The 16293-nt window shown below is 46.5% G+C and overlaps 1 protein-coding gene across 1 annotated transcript in view; it reads left to right on the forward strand.

Annotated features, from left to right (window-relative positions):
• The window catches only part of LOC124621913 (probable cytochrome P450 6a13), a 99378-nt gene extending 85624 nt beyond the window's left edge, over positions 1-13754 (forward strand). The window contains exons 5-6 of the mRNA XM_047147418.1: positions 4065-4313; positions 11575-13754. Of these exons, the coding sequence (XP_047003374.1) occupies positions 4065-4313; positions 11575-11759 (434 nt within the window). The 3' untranslated portion in view covers positions 11760-13754. The remainder of the gene's footprint in view (positions 1-4064; positions 4314-11574) is intronic.
• The last annotated feature ends 2539 nt before the right edge of the window (positions 13755-16293 follow it).

The raw sequence follows: 16293 nt of genomic DNA on the forward strand, positions 1-16293 counted from the left end.
AACACAGAATAATTTTAGTGAGTAATTCAACCTACATTCTTCTGAATCTGCTTATTCTGTTCATTGCTTATATATGAAGATAGTAACTGCTCTCGAAAGAATAGATACAATTTATGACCGTGCAGAATCTCTAGAATAAATGCTATCTGTTCTTTCGAGAACAGTTACATAGTAACTCTCGAAAGAATAGATACCGTTGATAACCGTGCAGCATCTCCAGAATAAATTGTATCTGTTATTTCGAGAACAGTTACTATCTTCATATATACACTCCTGGAAATTGAAATAAGAACACCGTGAATTCATTGTCCCAGGAAGGGGAAACTTTATTGACACATTCCTGGGGTCAGATACATCACATGATCACACTGACAGAACCACAGGCACATAGACACAGGCAACAGAGCATGCACAATGTCGGCACTAGTACAGTGTATATCCACCTTTCGCAGCAAAGAAGGCTGCTATTCTCCCATGGAGACGATCGTAGAGATGCTGGATGTAGTCCTGTGGAACGGCTTGCCATGCCATTTCCACCTGGCGCCTCAGTTGGACCAGCGTTCGTGCTGGACGTGCAGACCGCGTGAGACGACGCTTCATCCAGTCCCAAACATGCTCAATGGGGGAAAGATCCGGAGATCTTGCTGGCCAGGGTAGTTGACTTACACCTTCTAGAGCACGTTGGGTGGCACGGGATACATGCGGACGTGCATTGTCCTGTTGGAACAGCAAGTTCCCTTGCCGGTCTAGGAATGGTAGAACGATGGGTTCGATGACGGTTTGGATGTACCGTGCACTATTCAGTGTCCCCTCGACGATCACCAGTGGTGTACGGCCAGTGTAGGAGATCGCTCCCCACACCATGATGCCGGGTGTTGGCCCTATGTGCCTCGGTCGTATGCAGTCCTGATTGTGGCGCTCACCTGCACGGCGCCAAACACGCATACGACCATCATTGGCACCAAGGCAGAAGCGACTCTCATCGCTGAAGACGACACGTCTCCATTCGTCCCTCCATTCACGCCTGTCGCGACACCACTGGAGGCGGGCTGCACGATGTTGGGGCGTGAGCGGAAGACGGCCTAACGGTGTGCGGGACCGTAGCCCAGCTTCATGGAGACGGATGCGAATGGTCCTCGCCGATACCCCAGGAGCAACAGTGTCCCTAATTTGCTGGGAAGTGGCGGTGCGGTCCCCTACGGCACGGCGTAGGATCCTACTGTCTTGGCGTGCATCCGTGCGTCGCTGCGGTCCGGTCCCAGGTCGACGGGCACGTGCACCTTCCGCCGACCACTGGCGACAACATCGATGTACTGTGGAGACCTCACGCCCCACGTGTTGAGCAATTCGGCGGTACGTCCACCCGGCCTCCCGCATGCCCACTACACGCCCTCGCTCAAAGTCCGTCAACTGCACATACGGTTCACGTCCACGCTGTCGCGGCATGCTACCAGTGTTAAAGACTGCGATGGAGCTCCGTATGCCACGGCAAACTGGCTGACACTGGCGGCGGCGGTGCACAAATGCTGCGCAGCTAGCGCCATTCGACGGCCAACACCGCGGTTCCTGGTGTGTCCGCTGTGCCGTGCGTGAGATCATTGCTTGTACAGCCCTCTCGCAGTGTCCGGAGCAAGTATGGTGGGTCTGACACACCGGTGTCAATGTGTTCTTTTTTCCATTTCCAGGAGTGTTGTTAAATGACTACCCGGCCTTTGACCTTCGTCTGAGCGAACACGCACAGGTTGCCCGAACTCTTACGAGAATTGTCACCTCAGTGTGCGCGAGTAATGAGTGGATGGGCAAATATCTATTAGGAACATTAAGTGTGTAGATTGTGGACAGTTGGGAATGTGAATCTCACGGGAAGCGTGAAAGGGATAAGTCCCTACAGTCGCATCTTTCCACTGTATCCTCAGTGGCTCAGATTCATAGAGTGTCTGCCATGTAAGCAGGAGATCCCGGGTTGAGTCCCAGTCGGGGCACACGTTTTCAGCTATCCCCATCGCGGTATATCAACAACACCTGTCGGCAGATGAAAGTTTCAATTAATTACCATTTGTTCATCGCTTGTTCTCCCTCTACCATTCTTATCACCCACACTTCCCTTCCAGTACTAAACTGGTGATCCCATGACGTCTCACCGTGTGTCGTATCAACCGATCCTTCCTTTTGGTCAATCTGTGCCATAAATTCTTGTGTCCCCATTTCTGTTCAGTAACCCCACAGTAGTTACATGATGTGCCCATCTAATCTTCGATATTCTTCTGTAGCACCACATTTCGAAAGCTTCTGTTCCCTTTTTGTCTAAACTGTTCATCGTTCATGTTTCACTTACATATATGGCTACACACCAGGCAAACATTTTCAGAAAACATTTAAATCTTTAATTGATGTTAACGAACTTCTCTTCTTCAGAAATGGTTCTCTTGCCCCTGTCAGTCTACGTATTATAGTCTCTCTACTTCGACCATGATCAGTTCCTTTTCTTCCCAAATAGCAAAACGCGTCTACTACTTTTTACGGTGTCTCGTTTGCTAATGTAATTCGCCTTGCATCATCTGATTTAATTCGACTACATTCCGTTATCTATGTTTCGCTTTTGTTGATGTTCGTCTTATATCCTTCTTTCAAGACACTGTCCATTCCCTTCAACTGCTCTTCCAAGTCCTTTGTTGTCTCTGGCAGTATTACAATGTTATCATCAAACCCGAAAGTTTTTATTTCTTTTCCCACATCTTTAATTGCTACTCTAAATTTTGTTTTGGTTTCGTTAATGCTTGTTCAATGTAAAGATTGAATAACGATGGAGATAGGCTATAATCCAGTCTCACCCTCCCTTCTCAACCACTGCTTCCCTTTCGTGCCCTTCGACTCATATAACTGCCGTCTGGTTTCTGTACAAGTTGTAAATAGCCTTTAGCTCCCTGTATTTTACCCCTGCTATCTTCAGAATTTCAAAGGAGATACACCTAAGGCTAGAAATGGTACATTCATAGGTTTACCTTTACTTAGCCTATCTTTTAACGTATCTAACGGTCATAACTGGCGCTCATTTTATCTCAACAAGAATTTCAAAGCAGCTCTTGACTTTCAAATCCACCATTTAATCTGTAATTTCTGCCTGGGCTCTGCAATCCATCTAATGCCGCTCTTACTGTTCCATAACTTATCAATTATTCTCCTGCTAATTCCATTATCCATTGACCTCATCAGACGTCCTAGTAACGATAACCGTTTCTTTTTCATTGCGCTTGTCACTGGTTCTATTTCTTTATTAATTGTTTTATTTGAAGCTGTTCTCCAAACTCACTGGTTCTACTTCTTATAAATTCCTATATTTGAAGCTGTTCTCCAACCGCTGCCTTTTTGGGAATTTTTATTTATACATGTTCTGGCTATCCTTTTTTCTGTTTTGAGTAATCTGTCTACTGCTACAATGTTGGTTGATTTAAAAATGGTTTCTATAGCAATTATTATCTGTGGATGTGTGTCTGTTTTGCAGTGTTACGGTTTTGTGGCTATTGAGAGGTATTTTTTGTTATGTGTATTCTTGCAAACATTATGTATTTAATCCATTTCTATATTTAAGTTACGCTGTGGGTTTTAAAAGTGAGCAAAGTCCCTTGCACCTGTTTGGTGTGGGATAGACACGTCATGGACATTGGAAGGCAGACAATTGCTGTGGTTGTTGTTGTGGTCTTCAGTCCCGAGATTGGTTTGATGCAGCTCTCCATGCTACTCTATCCTGCGCAAGCTTCTTCATCTCCCAGTATCTACTGCAACCTACGTCCTTCTGAATCTGTTCAGTGTACTCATCCCTTGGTCTCCCTCTACGATTTTCACCCTCCACGCTGCCCTCCAATACTAAATTGGTGATCCCTTGATGCCTCAGAACTTGTCCTACCAACCGATCCCGTCTTCTAGTCAAGTTGTGCTAAATTGCTAAAAAATAAAAATCATGGGACACATATATTGAAACATGTTCGACGAGGGTGTGTTGTAAGAACGTATGTATCTACAGAAGGAGTCGTTTTTGACTGGCGATGTACTGGAACCTTGTGCAGAGACGCTGCGGCTCTACCCGCTGCAGTCATACCTGATGCGGCAGTGCACGCAGACGTACCGGGTACCGGACAGTGCGCTGGTGGTGCAGCCGGGCACCATGGTGTATGTGCCGGTGCTGTCGCTGCACCGGGACCCCCACCACTACCCGGACCCACTGCGCTTCGACCCGCAGCGCTTCGCCGACAACCAAGGCGGTGCCACAGGCGCCCCTTACTGGCCGTTTGGCGATGGTCCCAGGGCCTGCCTGGGTAAGTACACACGAACGCAGTTAACGACATAGTCTGAGCATCTGAGCTGATACAGCATGTAGGATATCTCGTTAATCTCAGGAAGAACTTTTCTAAATTTCGAGAAGCCTTCAAACACCCTTCCTCACAAGCAGCTTCCATTCATATCGTGGGTCTTTGGAGTGTTGTCTCAGTTGTGCCACTATATTCGTCATTTCCTGCCACTGCCACTTTTCTCCGTTCGTGGTGTCAACACAGTTCTCTGTCACCTCCATACAGTACGATGGGTTTACTTGGATAGGTCTCGTGCATCCGCAGATGGGGCATGGCGAATGCTGACTTCTCTGAAGATATGCTTCGTCATACAGTCGTCCTGCCTCCAGTGCACTGTTCATCTACATTTCATCTGCATTTATACTCCGCAAGCCACCCAACGGTGTGTGGCGGAGGGCACTTTACGTTCCACTGTCATTACCTCCCTTTCCTGTTCCAGTCGCGTTTGGTTCGCGGGAACAACGACTGCCGGAAAGACTCTGTGCGCGCTCGAATCTCTATAATTTTACATTCGTGATTTCCTCGGGAGGTATAAGTAAGGGGAAGCAGTATATTCGATACCTCATCCAGAAACGCACCCTCTCGAAACCTGGACAGCGAGCTACACCGCAATGCAGAGCGCCTCTCTTGCAGAGTCTGCCAGTTGAGTTTGCTAAACATCTCCGTAACGCTATCACGCTTACCAAATAACCCTGTGGCGTAACGCGACGCTCTTCTTTGGATCTATCTCCTCTGTCGACCTGGTACGGATCCCTCACTGATGAACAATACTCAAGTATAGGTCGAACGAATGTTTTGTAATCCACCTCATTTTGTTGATGGACTACATTTTCTAAGGACTCTCGCAATGAATCTCAACCTGGCACCCGCCTTACCAACAATTAATTTTATGTGATCATTCCACTTCAAATCGTTCCGTACGCATACTCCCAGATATTTTACAGAAGTAACTGCTTCCAGTGTTTGTTCCGCTATCATATAATCATACAATAAAGGATCCTTCTTTCTGTGTATTACCGAGCCCATACGTGAAGGGCATTTCAGACAGTTCTTTGTTTGAGATTGTGTGTGGAGCCATGGCAACCGCTTCAGGTGGTGCCCCCGCAAACTATGTTTGCTGCTCAGTGTGGGAACTGACACATGGAAATTAAGGCCGTGTTCATGCTGATGTCTCGCTGATATCTCCGGCATGGCCCAAAACTTGAGCAACATTTACTTGCATTAAGGTCAACCTTCGCTTCACACCAATGGAACTAATTTCTTGTTACTGTTGGCAGTCCTAGGTCCAGTGTCATGAAACTCTTCCTGGCACTTTACCTGGTACAACTAGTATCCCTAAAATTCTTACCCTCTCCCCCTACATTTCCTTTCATTATTAAGTTAAATATTACTGGATACCCCAGGATGTGTCATATCAGGCTATATCCTGCTTTACACAGCTCGATCATATGGCCCCTTCCTCCATGATTCGCGCAAGTACCTCTCGAATAACCTTGTCGTGGCTGGGATATTAAATCCAAATACACAGTCCAGGCACATTAATATGGCCATCGCCTATGTTTGACGCCAACTTGCAATACTGACTCACACACGTCTGGTGGCAGGACCAGCAGTGGCCGCTATTAAAGAGTCAGGGAGTTGCGGGAACAGTGCAGTTGTTGCCAAATGGTTGAAATGTCTCTGAGCACTATGGGACTTAACATGTGAGCCCATCAGTCCCCTAGAACTTGGAACTACTTAAACCTAACTAACCTAAGTACAGCGCACACATCTATGCCCGAGGCAGGATTCGAACCTGCGACCATAGCAGTTGCGCGGTTTTGGACTGAAGCGCCTAGAACCGCACGGCCACCGTGGCCAACCAGTTGTTGTCGTAGTGTGGTAATGGCGCAATTTGTCTGACGTCCAAAAGGGCATCACTATTGGCTCTTGGGCCAAGGATAGAAGCATTTCTGAAACGGCTAAATTTGTAAATAGTTCATGCGGCGAGGTGGTTAAAGTACACCGTGTGCGGCAAAATGGCGCTATCCAAAACTAGCGCCTAGGCACAGGCTACAGATGATAGCGGTGAACGACGGCTGCAGGGATGTTAAGGGTCAATAGACGTCCAACAGTTGAGCATCTGACTGCGCAGGTGAACCAAGGGGCTACCAAAAGTCTCTCCTTAATGGCCGTTAAGCAAACGTTGTTGCGAATGGGCGTCAGCATCAGGCGTCTGGTTCATGAATTCATGATCACTCTTGTTTACCGGCGACAAAGGCTGGAATTTGTACACCAATACCGCAGCTGGACTTTCACAAAGTGGCAGCAGCTTGCCTTTTCAGATGAATGACGTTGATGCTCCATCAGAGTGTTGACTGTTGGCGAGTGCATCGCAAAACGACTGGAAACAAACACCTGCAACCAGGAGGAGCGTCGATTTTCATGGGTTTGCAGCAGGGTTCCATCGTCCTCACGACAACACGATGTTTCGGCGGACCATCTGGCCGCCATCTTCAGGTGAGATTGAGTGCACAATCACGCCAGAACTGAAGAGAGCTAATTTTTTGTTCTTTATTTATTTATGGGGCAGGGGAGGGCTGTCAGCGGCATAATCCGCCGCTCTTCAGCCGAGTGACATAACTTAAAATAAGAATAAAATGGTACATACATAAGGCGATAAAGGGGAACTTAAAACAGAATAATGGGAGAAAATGAAGGTAAAAATATAGACTAACACGGAGACGTTCATGGAGGACAGTTAAAAAAGGTCACCAGAAAGTTAAAAAACACAGTTGGCATTTCTTCAAAACTCAAAGATGACACTGAATGGACATGCACACGTTAAAAGTCGGGCACAGTAGTAAAAACACTCTGGAACAACACACTTAAAACCCACTCGGAGCACACACGACGAAGAAAAAAACTGCCAGGCGGGACCTGCTGAGGAAAAGGGCAGGGAGGATGGAAAAGGAAGGGAGAGCATGGGGCAGCAGGGGAAGCGGCGCGATGAAGAGAGGAGGGGCATCAGTGGGTTCACGAAGAGGCGGGAGACACGTGGGGTGGGAGATGAAGAGGGAAGACAGGGCAGGAGGGATTGAAGAGACCTCATTTTTTTTTTTCTTTATTGTAATTTTAATCACCACATACAGGCGGGCTGTCAGCAGCATATTACGCTGATCTTCAGCCTTAAGTGGTACAATAATATGACATATAGGTGACACAGACAATACAATAAAAACGGCACGCAAAAAATGTAGATACAAAAAACAATAAACATGAAGCCGTTCATGCTGGACGAGAAAAAACAGTAACAGTTGGTGACACGGCGCACATAACAGGGATGACTGCGACGGCACACGTGAAAAGTGGAGGCCTGATGGCGAAAGAACACTAAACACAAAACGAAGGCACACACACGAGACACTGATGGCGATGATCTCTGGCGCGCGAAAGTCCACTGAGCGTGTACAAGTCCTAGGGCCTGCCAAGAGTGGAGGAGGGTGGGGGGGCGGTGGGAGAGGGAGAGGGGAGAGCAAAGATGCCATGGGCAGGAGAGATAGGGGGAAGGGAAGAAGGGGGAGGGGAAGCCTGAGGGAAGAGGGGTGGAGGAAGGGGGATGGAGGGAAAAGGAAAGAGAAGGGAGGGGAAGGGAGGGAGGGTGCCTAAAGGAAAGGACACAGAAAGTGGGGGGAAGGATCAAAGTTGATAGGAGGGGTAGATGGAGGGGAGGAGGACATCATCAGGGAGGGGGAGCTGGCGGAAGCCGCCTTGGGAGAGGGTAAGGAGGGTGGAGAGATGGAGACCGGGTGGGACATGGGCATACAGAAGAGACCTCAGATTCGCCGGCTCCTTTATACCGTGGGTTACTGGCCGTTGCGCGTGCGCGAGCAACGGAAGAGCTGCCCTCTGTGAGGCGAAGAATTGCAGCGGCGCGAGCGGTGAAAACTGTCAAAAGCGAGGAACCGCAAAATTAAAATGCAGCCGGTCGGCAACCAGAACATTGTTGTTGTATCTGTGATAAAATAGGATTCCACGACTTACTTAAAGGAAAACCTTTATCTCTGTTAATAATATCATCAGACAGTTCCGGCGTGATTGTGCACTCAATCTCACCTGAAGATGGCGACCAGATGGTCCGCCGAAATATCGTGTTGTCGTCACGACGATGGAACCCGGCTGCAAACCCGTCAAAATCATCAGTAATTGATACGCCGGGAAAATCTACGGTATCACAGGAGGAGCGTTATCGTCTGGGGAATGTTTTCGTAGCCTTCCCTGGGTGAACTCGCCATTCGGAAAGGTCAATGTATTAACACAAGCATATTTCTATCCATAGATACCACGCTCACCGCTGCGTGGTTCGGAGAGCACTGGAATGTGTTTACTGTACTGCCCTGGCCACTAAACTCACCGGATTTGAAGCTAATCGAGAATCTGTTGGCTCACATCCATAGGGCTGTTCACGCCGTGGATTCTCTATGCACCCTCGAGAACCTCACTGACTGTCACACACATCCATGCCCGAGGCAGGATTCGAACCTGCGCCCGTAGCGGTCGCGCGGTTCCAGAAGTTGGTAATTCAGGCTTTTGATAGGTGTTCACATACATGTGATTGGACAATGTATTTATTCCTTTTTTCGACCCAGCACCTCTTTATTTGTTACTCAATTTACTCATGACACTTGACATATTCTTGCACGTTTTGCTGTCCTTACATGCACTGTTTGTCGATAACGAATAACTTCCACATGGAACAATACACAAAAAGTATCAGAACAGTATCAGTACCACTTAATTGTATTATCGATATCACCTCAATTATCTTCTTCAAGAAAGCTTTTCATGCTACTTCCGGCCTTTATTTCTACCATCAAAAATGGTTCAAATGGCTCTGAGCACTATGGGACTTAACTTCTGAGGTCATCAGTCCCCTAGAACATAAAACTGCTTAAACCCAACTAACCTAAAGACGTCACACACATCCATGCCCGGGGCAGGATTCGAACCTGCGACCGTAGCGGTCGCGCGGTTCCAGAGTGAAGCGTATAGAGCCGCTTGCCCAGCCGGGCCGGCTATTTCTACCACCATTAGTAGTTTTGCAGCCCAAGTAGTCAGGTTCGTGCACCATATTCATCGTATCAGTTCATCAGCATCACCACAGTTAATTCGAATACACTCCATTATCCGTCCTTTACTATGGTCAGTCTTCCTTAATACTACACTTAAGCGCTAAATAAACAGGAATAAGCATCGGTATTCACACACAGAAACACGTGAACTGGCAGAATACAGCGCTGGGGTGGATAACGCATATACCGTATAAGACAACAAGCGTCTGGAGCAGTTGTTGTATCGGTTAGTGCTGCTGTAATGGCAAGTTGTAAAGATTTAAGTGACTTTGAACGTGGTGCTATAGTCGGCGCATTAGCGATAGGACACAGCATTTCAGGGGTAGCGAATAAGTGAGGATTTTCCCGTACGACCATTTCACGAGTGTGCCGTGAATACCAGCAGTCCGGTGAAACATCAAACCTTCGATATCGCTGATGCTGGAAAAAGATCCTACAAGAACGGGACCAACGACGACTGAATCGTTCAGCGTGACATAAGTGCAATCCTTATGCAAATTTCTGCAGATTTCAGCGCTGGGCCATCAACAAGTGTCAGTGTGGGAACCATTCAACGAAACATTATCGATATGGGGTTTTGGAGCCGAAGGCCCAATCGTGTACCTTTGATGACTAAACGACACAAAGCTTTACGCCGCGCCTGGGCACTTGAACACCGACTTTGGACTATTGATGACTGGAAACATTTTTCCTGGTCGGACGAGTGTCGGTACAAATTATATCGAGCTGATGGAAGTGTTCGTGTATGGAGACAACCTCATGAATGCTTGGACTCTGCTTGTCAGTGTGATGGTGGCTCTGAAATGGAGCGGGGCGTGCGCAGCTGGAGTGATATGGAACCGCTGATGAATCTTGATACAACTCTGACATGTGACACATACGTAAGCATCCTGTCTGATCACCTTCATCCATTCATGTCCTTTGTGCGTTCAGACGGACTTGAGCAATTCCAGCAGGACAATTGACACGCCACGCTTCTAGGGTTCTTACAGAGTGGCTTTAGGAACACTCTTCTAAGTTTAAAAGCTTCCGCTGGCCACTAAACTCCACAGACATGAGCATTATTGAGCCTATATGGAGGCCTTGAAACATGCTGTTCAGAAGAGATCTCCACCCCTTCGTACTTCCATGGACTTGATGACAGCACGACACGAATCTTTACGGCGCGCCTGGGCTGTTCAACACCGACATTATACTGTCGATGTTGGTCGGGCGAGTCTCGTTTCAAATTGTATCGAACGGATGGACGTGTACGTGTATGAAGAGAACCTCATGAATCCATGGACCCTGTGTGTCAGCAAGGGACTATTCAAATGTTGAAGGCTCTCTAATTGTGTGGGGCATGTGCAGTTTGAGTGATATGTGACCGATGATGCGTCTAGATACAACTCTGACAGGTGACACGTACGTAAGAATCCTGTCTGACCCTGCATTCCGACGGACTTGGGCAAATGCAGCAGGACAATGTGACACACCCCACACGTCCAGGATTGGTACGGAGTGGCTCCAGGAACACTCTTCTGAGCTTGAACACTTCCGCTGGCAACCAAATTCGCCAGACATGAACGTTACTGAGCATACATGGGGTGCCTTGTGCTGTTCAGAAGAGATCTCCACCCCCTCGAGCTCTTACGGATATATGGACAGCCATGCAGGATTCATGGTGTCAATCGTCTCCAGCACTACTTCAGGCATTAGTGGAATCCATGCCACGTCGTGTTGCAGCACTTGTGTGTGGTCGTGAGGCCCGTACACGATTTCGCAGATGTACCAGATTATTTGGGTCTTCAGTGTATAACCACTTACGAAGACACTTTCGCTTCCATTCAGGTGAACCTGACGAAGTCGCTATTCTCAAACTTCTTCTCTCTGAGCCTTATGTAAGTTTCCAAATTTCTCCTTAGGTCCATCTATTCTTTCCTCAGCGTGTGTAAGGTGCAACAATCCTGTTCACTGTTTCTATTTTACTTTCTTCACTTTTTATTCATAGTCCTTCTATTCACAGATTTTCAGCCTCGATATTTGGGTTTTACTTTACCTGTGTTCCTGTCTTTTATTTAGTGTTATAATTTTCAGATTTTATTTCACTTCCGTGTGCTCGCTCCGTCTGTTTGCAGGACAGAAATACGCACAGGTGGTGGTGAAGGCGGGCCTCGCGACGCTGCTTTCGCGCTTCGAGTTCCGGCCGTGCCCGCGTTCCTCCGGCCGGCCGGCAGAGTACGAGCCGCACAGGATTCTGGCCTCCCCGGCTGGTGGGCTATGGGTCCGCATCATTCCCAGGCCGTGGCTGCCAATGCACTGAGGGCGGCCTGCGCTCCACACCTGCGGGCGGTGCTCCTGGCCAGCTCGTGGTCGTGCCCGTGAATCCATTGCAGCACGGAACACTTCGAGACTCACAGGTGGTCTGTGGATCAGTCCCATGTCCATTTCGTTGGTGTTTCTACGGTAAAGACAGGCCACACTTCGTATCAATGTCGTCATACTTAAGAGTTCCAGTTGCACACGAGATTTCTGGAAGGCCAATGGAATTAGAGCCCGCCAGTATTCAATGCCCCCCCTCCCCCCCTCCGCTTCCACTCCCCCTACAGACGAGCTTTTGGGCCCCTGTCAGCCGCAGACGACGGCTGTTTCTCAACCGAAAATGGGTCACACTTCATACTGCATCAGGCGGCTCTTCCTGGACATTTGGACCTCGAGGTGTGCCTGAGTAATGTGCGAGGCCGATGGACTTCGAGCTGCTGGCGACCTATGTGACCGTGTAATCCACAAGCCATGGCTGGATCTTATCACAGTAGGGGCTCAAAACAGCTTTGGGGAATCCGAAGGTAACGAGGGCGGTTCAATAAATACTCGTCTTAGGAATGAACGCGCCATTGTAGCGAAGCATTTACTCCTTTCAGTATCTTCCATTGACGAATGTACACGTTTCCCAACTCCTGTGCCGTTCTCAGAATTCTAGTAAAATAGAATTAAGTTATCTAAAACACAAGCGTCTCTGTCTTGATGGTGCTGTAGACTTTGAACTGAATTTATTACCTACACGAAATTCATTCAATAGCAAGATCAAGTTATCCGTTGGGTGAGTATGTGGATGGAGGAGAGGGGGAGGGCAAGGTGACTGTCAACAATTCAAAACCAATTGGGCGGGCTTTCGGTGCCCACTTCGAAAGTTGAAGCTGGCGCTTGGTCTTTGTGCGAAAAGTACTTTCTTCTTTGAAAAAGTAGTTCGTTTTTGAAGGAAATTCAGGAATATAATGCCCCCTCCCCCTCCCTCCGCAACGCAAGCAATCGTCCCCAAACTTATCCAACCGACGAGTCTGCCTTTACTTTCATTTAGGCTGACTCATCGGAAGTTGTTTGCTTCGACTGCTCTTTGGTCCGCGGGGTAAAATCATGACTTCAAGTATCGTCGCCGGTGACAGCTCGACGCAAAATGTCCTCCTGGTCTCACTTAAACGTTTCAAAACGCAGCTTCGAAGTGGAAAGCTGTCGATTGTCGTCCACTACAGCTAATCGCGCCGTACGTAGGCCAGTCAAGTGAGTTCATTTTCACCGTGTCGTGTATAATGTTAACCACAGCTGCCGTGGACAAACTTATGGTCTGTGCTACCTCGTACACTCTCTCTCTGAATGATCAGCAAGACTTTTCAATGATTTGTTTGACAGCTGTGTCTACAGAGCTTCCTGAGATGTTCGACCACCTTTAAATACGTTGAAGCAATACAATCATTTTCGCTGATACGTAAGGGTCACCATAAAGAGCATATTAGATCAGCTTTATATCATCACACGTTCTGCGCTATTAGTGAATTACTGAATGACACTACATCTGGACCAGAACGTTGTTATCACCATTTACTGAAATGACTGTCAAATGCAAACAAACTAATGAGCCAGATTAATTTTTGTTTTCGCCACCTGTGATGATTCCGACACGAGCTAGCTTTAGAAACAGCACATCTCTTGAAACACTCGTAATTCCTGAACCGCCCAAGTGGATCCATGACACGCCACTGAGGTATAATCCATTCCTCAGACGCTTCTGTTGATGTGTGTTTGTCGTCTGGTAACGAGGTTGCATGGCAAGATAAGGAACGGATCGTGATCACACGAAAGATAAACCATCTTCGTGGTTGAACAACCATACTCATGTACCATATTACTGGACCTTGACCAATAAACTTTTATACCCAGTGCTAATCACACTACTCGTAAACAGAATTGACGAAGTTCCTTTCCATTTGTCGTTCCTCTGAATGAAAACTGTACATATTAAAGAAAACGTTATAAAATCGAACTTGTTGTTATTTTATTTATCTGTTCCCCTGTCCAATAAAAACACAACAGGATATTTCCTTTCTTTCACTGATATAAATTTCCCAAATCAGTGTTTATTCCTTTAGCTGTTTATCTATGATAATTGACCTATTTACTGAATCTTTAGTTCGGTCCAATTTTAAGGCTCTGGAGGAACTACATGTTTATGTGCAACGCGTCCCAGCTATTAGCCTTCAGGCACATGTTATCTTGTGTTACGATAAATTATTTATGATTTTGTTTCCGCAGTGCGCAGCTTTACTCAGCACAAAGGAACACAGATCTCCGCGTCTTTCATGGGACTCCCAATGACGACGGAAAGCGTTGGTTTGTTTCCCGTTTCAAACAAACTAATTTTTGAAGCGTAATTTTTCGTGCCCATTCGATAGAGTGGTCAAAAATGAGTGTAAAATAGATATTAGATTTATCGAAAAGTGAGTGTAAAATAGATATTAGATTTATCGACGTGTATTAAAAGGCACAGTAAAACAGGAAGAATGAGCGGTCCTACAGCATCGTCGGAACTGCCTTGCTCCGCAATGACTGCTACTGCAGCAGCGCTATTCAGACGCTCCTGGAGTACCGGTCATTCTTCCTGTTTTACTGTCCACTTTAATACACGTCGATATATCGAATACCGTATTACACTCATTTTTGACCACTCTAATGAATGGGCACGAAAACTTACGCCTCAAAATTTAGTTTGTTCGAAACGGGAAATAAACCGACACTTTCCGTTGGCAATGGGTGTCGCATGAAAGACGTGATGAACAGTATTTGCTTCGACTGCCTCCAGCTACACACTGCAAAAATCAAATTGAAAATATATGGCGAAACCCCGAGACAAAATGCACCTGACGACTCTTATATCGGACACCCTTCTTTCAAAAAGCTGGTTTCGCGTTATTATGCAGTCCAAGTGAAATTCATTGAATGCTGTACCACACTTCGAAGTGAAACAGATGAATGACACCGTTTCCCAACATAGTCACCAAATCTCTGCGAACAGCGATCGGGATGTCCTATCAATCGCTCAATTCCTCGACGACAGATACCCGCTTCTTGGTCACGGAACAGTTCGGTAACCGATTTCTGAGCGTCCTCATCGTTGAAAAATCTCCTCTCTCCCAAATCTACTTTCAGCTAGCCGAAAAGACCAAAATAGCATGGTGCACCTTCTGGAGTTGCCGATCATCATCGCTCACGTCTCCACGGCCTTGGTTAAATTGTTGGCACCGGTTCAGTACTACTGAAAGCGACATTTGGTCCACATACTGCAAGAATTTCACATTCAGTCTGTGAAAAATTTGGATGGTTGTCCACAAGACTCACACTGTTCCGCTTACTTCAACTTTAGATATGTTTCCAATTAGTACGCTATGTCAATCGCACACGTTGATAGCGCTGTTATACAACATTCCATTAGAACTACTGATGGCCTTGGGAGAGCCAGTCATGACAAAACTCTACCATCTGGTGAGCAAGATGTATGAGACAGGCGAAATACCCACAGACTTCAAGAAGAATATAATAATTCCAATCCCAAAGAAAGCAGGTGTTGACAGATGTGAAAATTACCGAACTATCAGTTTAATAAGTCACAGCTGCAAAATACTAACGCGAATTCTTTACAAACGCATGGAAAAACTGGTAGAAGAGGACCTCGGGGAAGATCAGTTTGGATTCCGTAGCAATGTTGGAACACGTGAGGCAATACTAACCTTACGACTTATCTTAGAAGAAAGATTAAGAGAAGGCAAACCTACGTTTCTAGCATTTGTAGACTTAGAGAAAGCTTTTGACAACGTTAACTGGAATACTCTCTTTCAAATTCTGAAGGTGGCAGGGGTAAAATACAGGGAGCGAAAGGCTATTTACAATTTGTACAGAAACCAGATGGCATTTATAAGAGTCGAGGGGCATGAAAGAGAAGCAGTGGTTGGGAAAGGAGTGAGACAGGGTTGTAGCCTCTCCCCGATGTTATTCAATCTGTATATTGAGCAAGCAGTAAAGGAAACAAAAGAAAAATTCGGAGTAGGTATTAAAATTCATGGAGAAGAAGTAAAAACTTTGAGGTTCGCCGATGACATTGTAATTCTGTCAGAGACAGCAAAGGACTTGGAAGAGCAGTTGAACGGAATGGACAGTGTCTTGAATGGAGGAGATAAGATGAACATCAACAAAAGCAAAACGAGGATAATGGAATGTAGTCAAATTAAATCGGGTGATGCTGAGGGGATTAGATTAGGAAATGAGACACTTAAAGTAGTAAAGGAGTTTTGCTATTTAGGGAGTAAAATAACTGATGATGGTCGAAGTAGAGAGGATATAAAATGTAGACTGGCAATGGCAAGGAAATCGTTTCTGAAGAAGAGAAATTTGTTAACATCGAGTATTGATTTAAGTGTCAGGAAGTCGTTTCTGAAAGTATTTGTATGGAGTGTAGCCATGTATGGAAGTGAAACATGGACGATAACCAGTTTGGACAAGAAGAGAATAGAAGCTTTCGAAATGTGGTG

Source organism: Schistocerca americana, chromosome 7 (genome assembly GCF_021461395.2).
Source record: "Schistocerca americana isolate TAMUIC-IGC-003095 chromosome 7, iqSchAmer2.1, whole genome shotgun sequence".
Taxonomy (NCBI): Eukaryota; Metazoa; Arthropoda; class Insecta; order Orthoptera; family Acrididae; genus Schistocerca; species Schistocerca americana.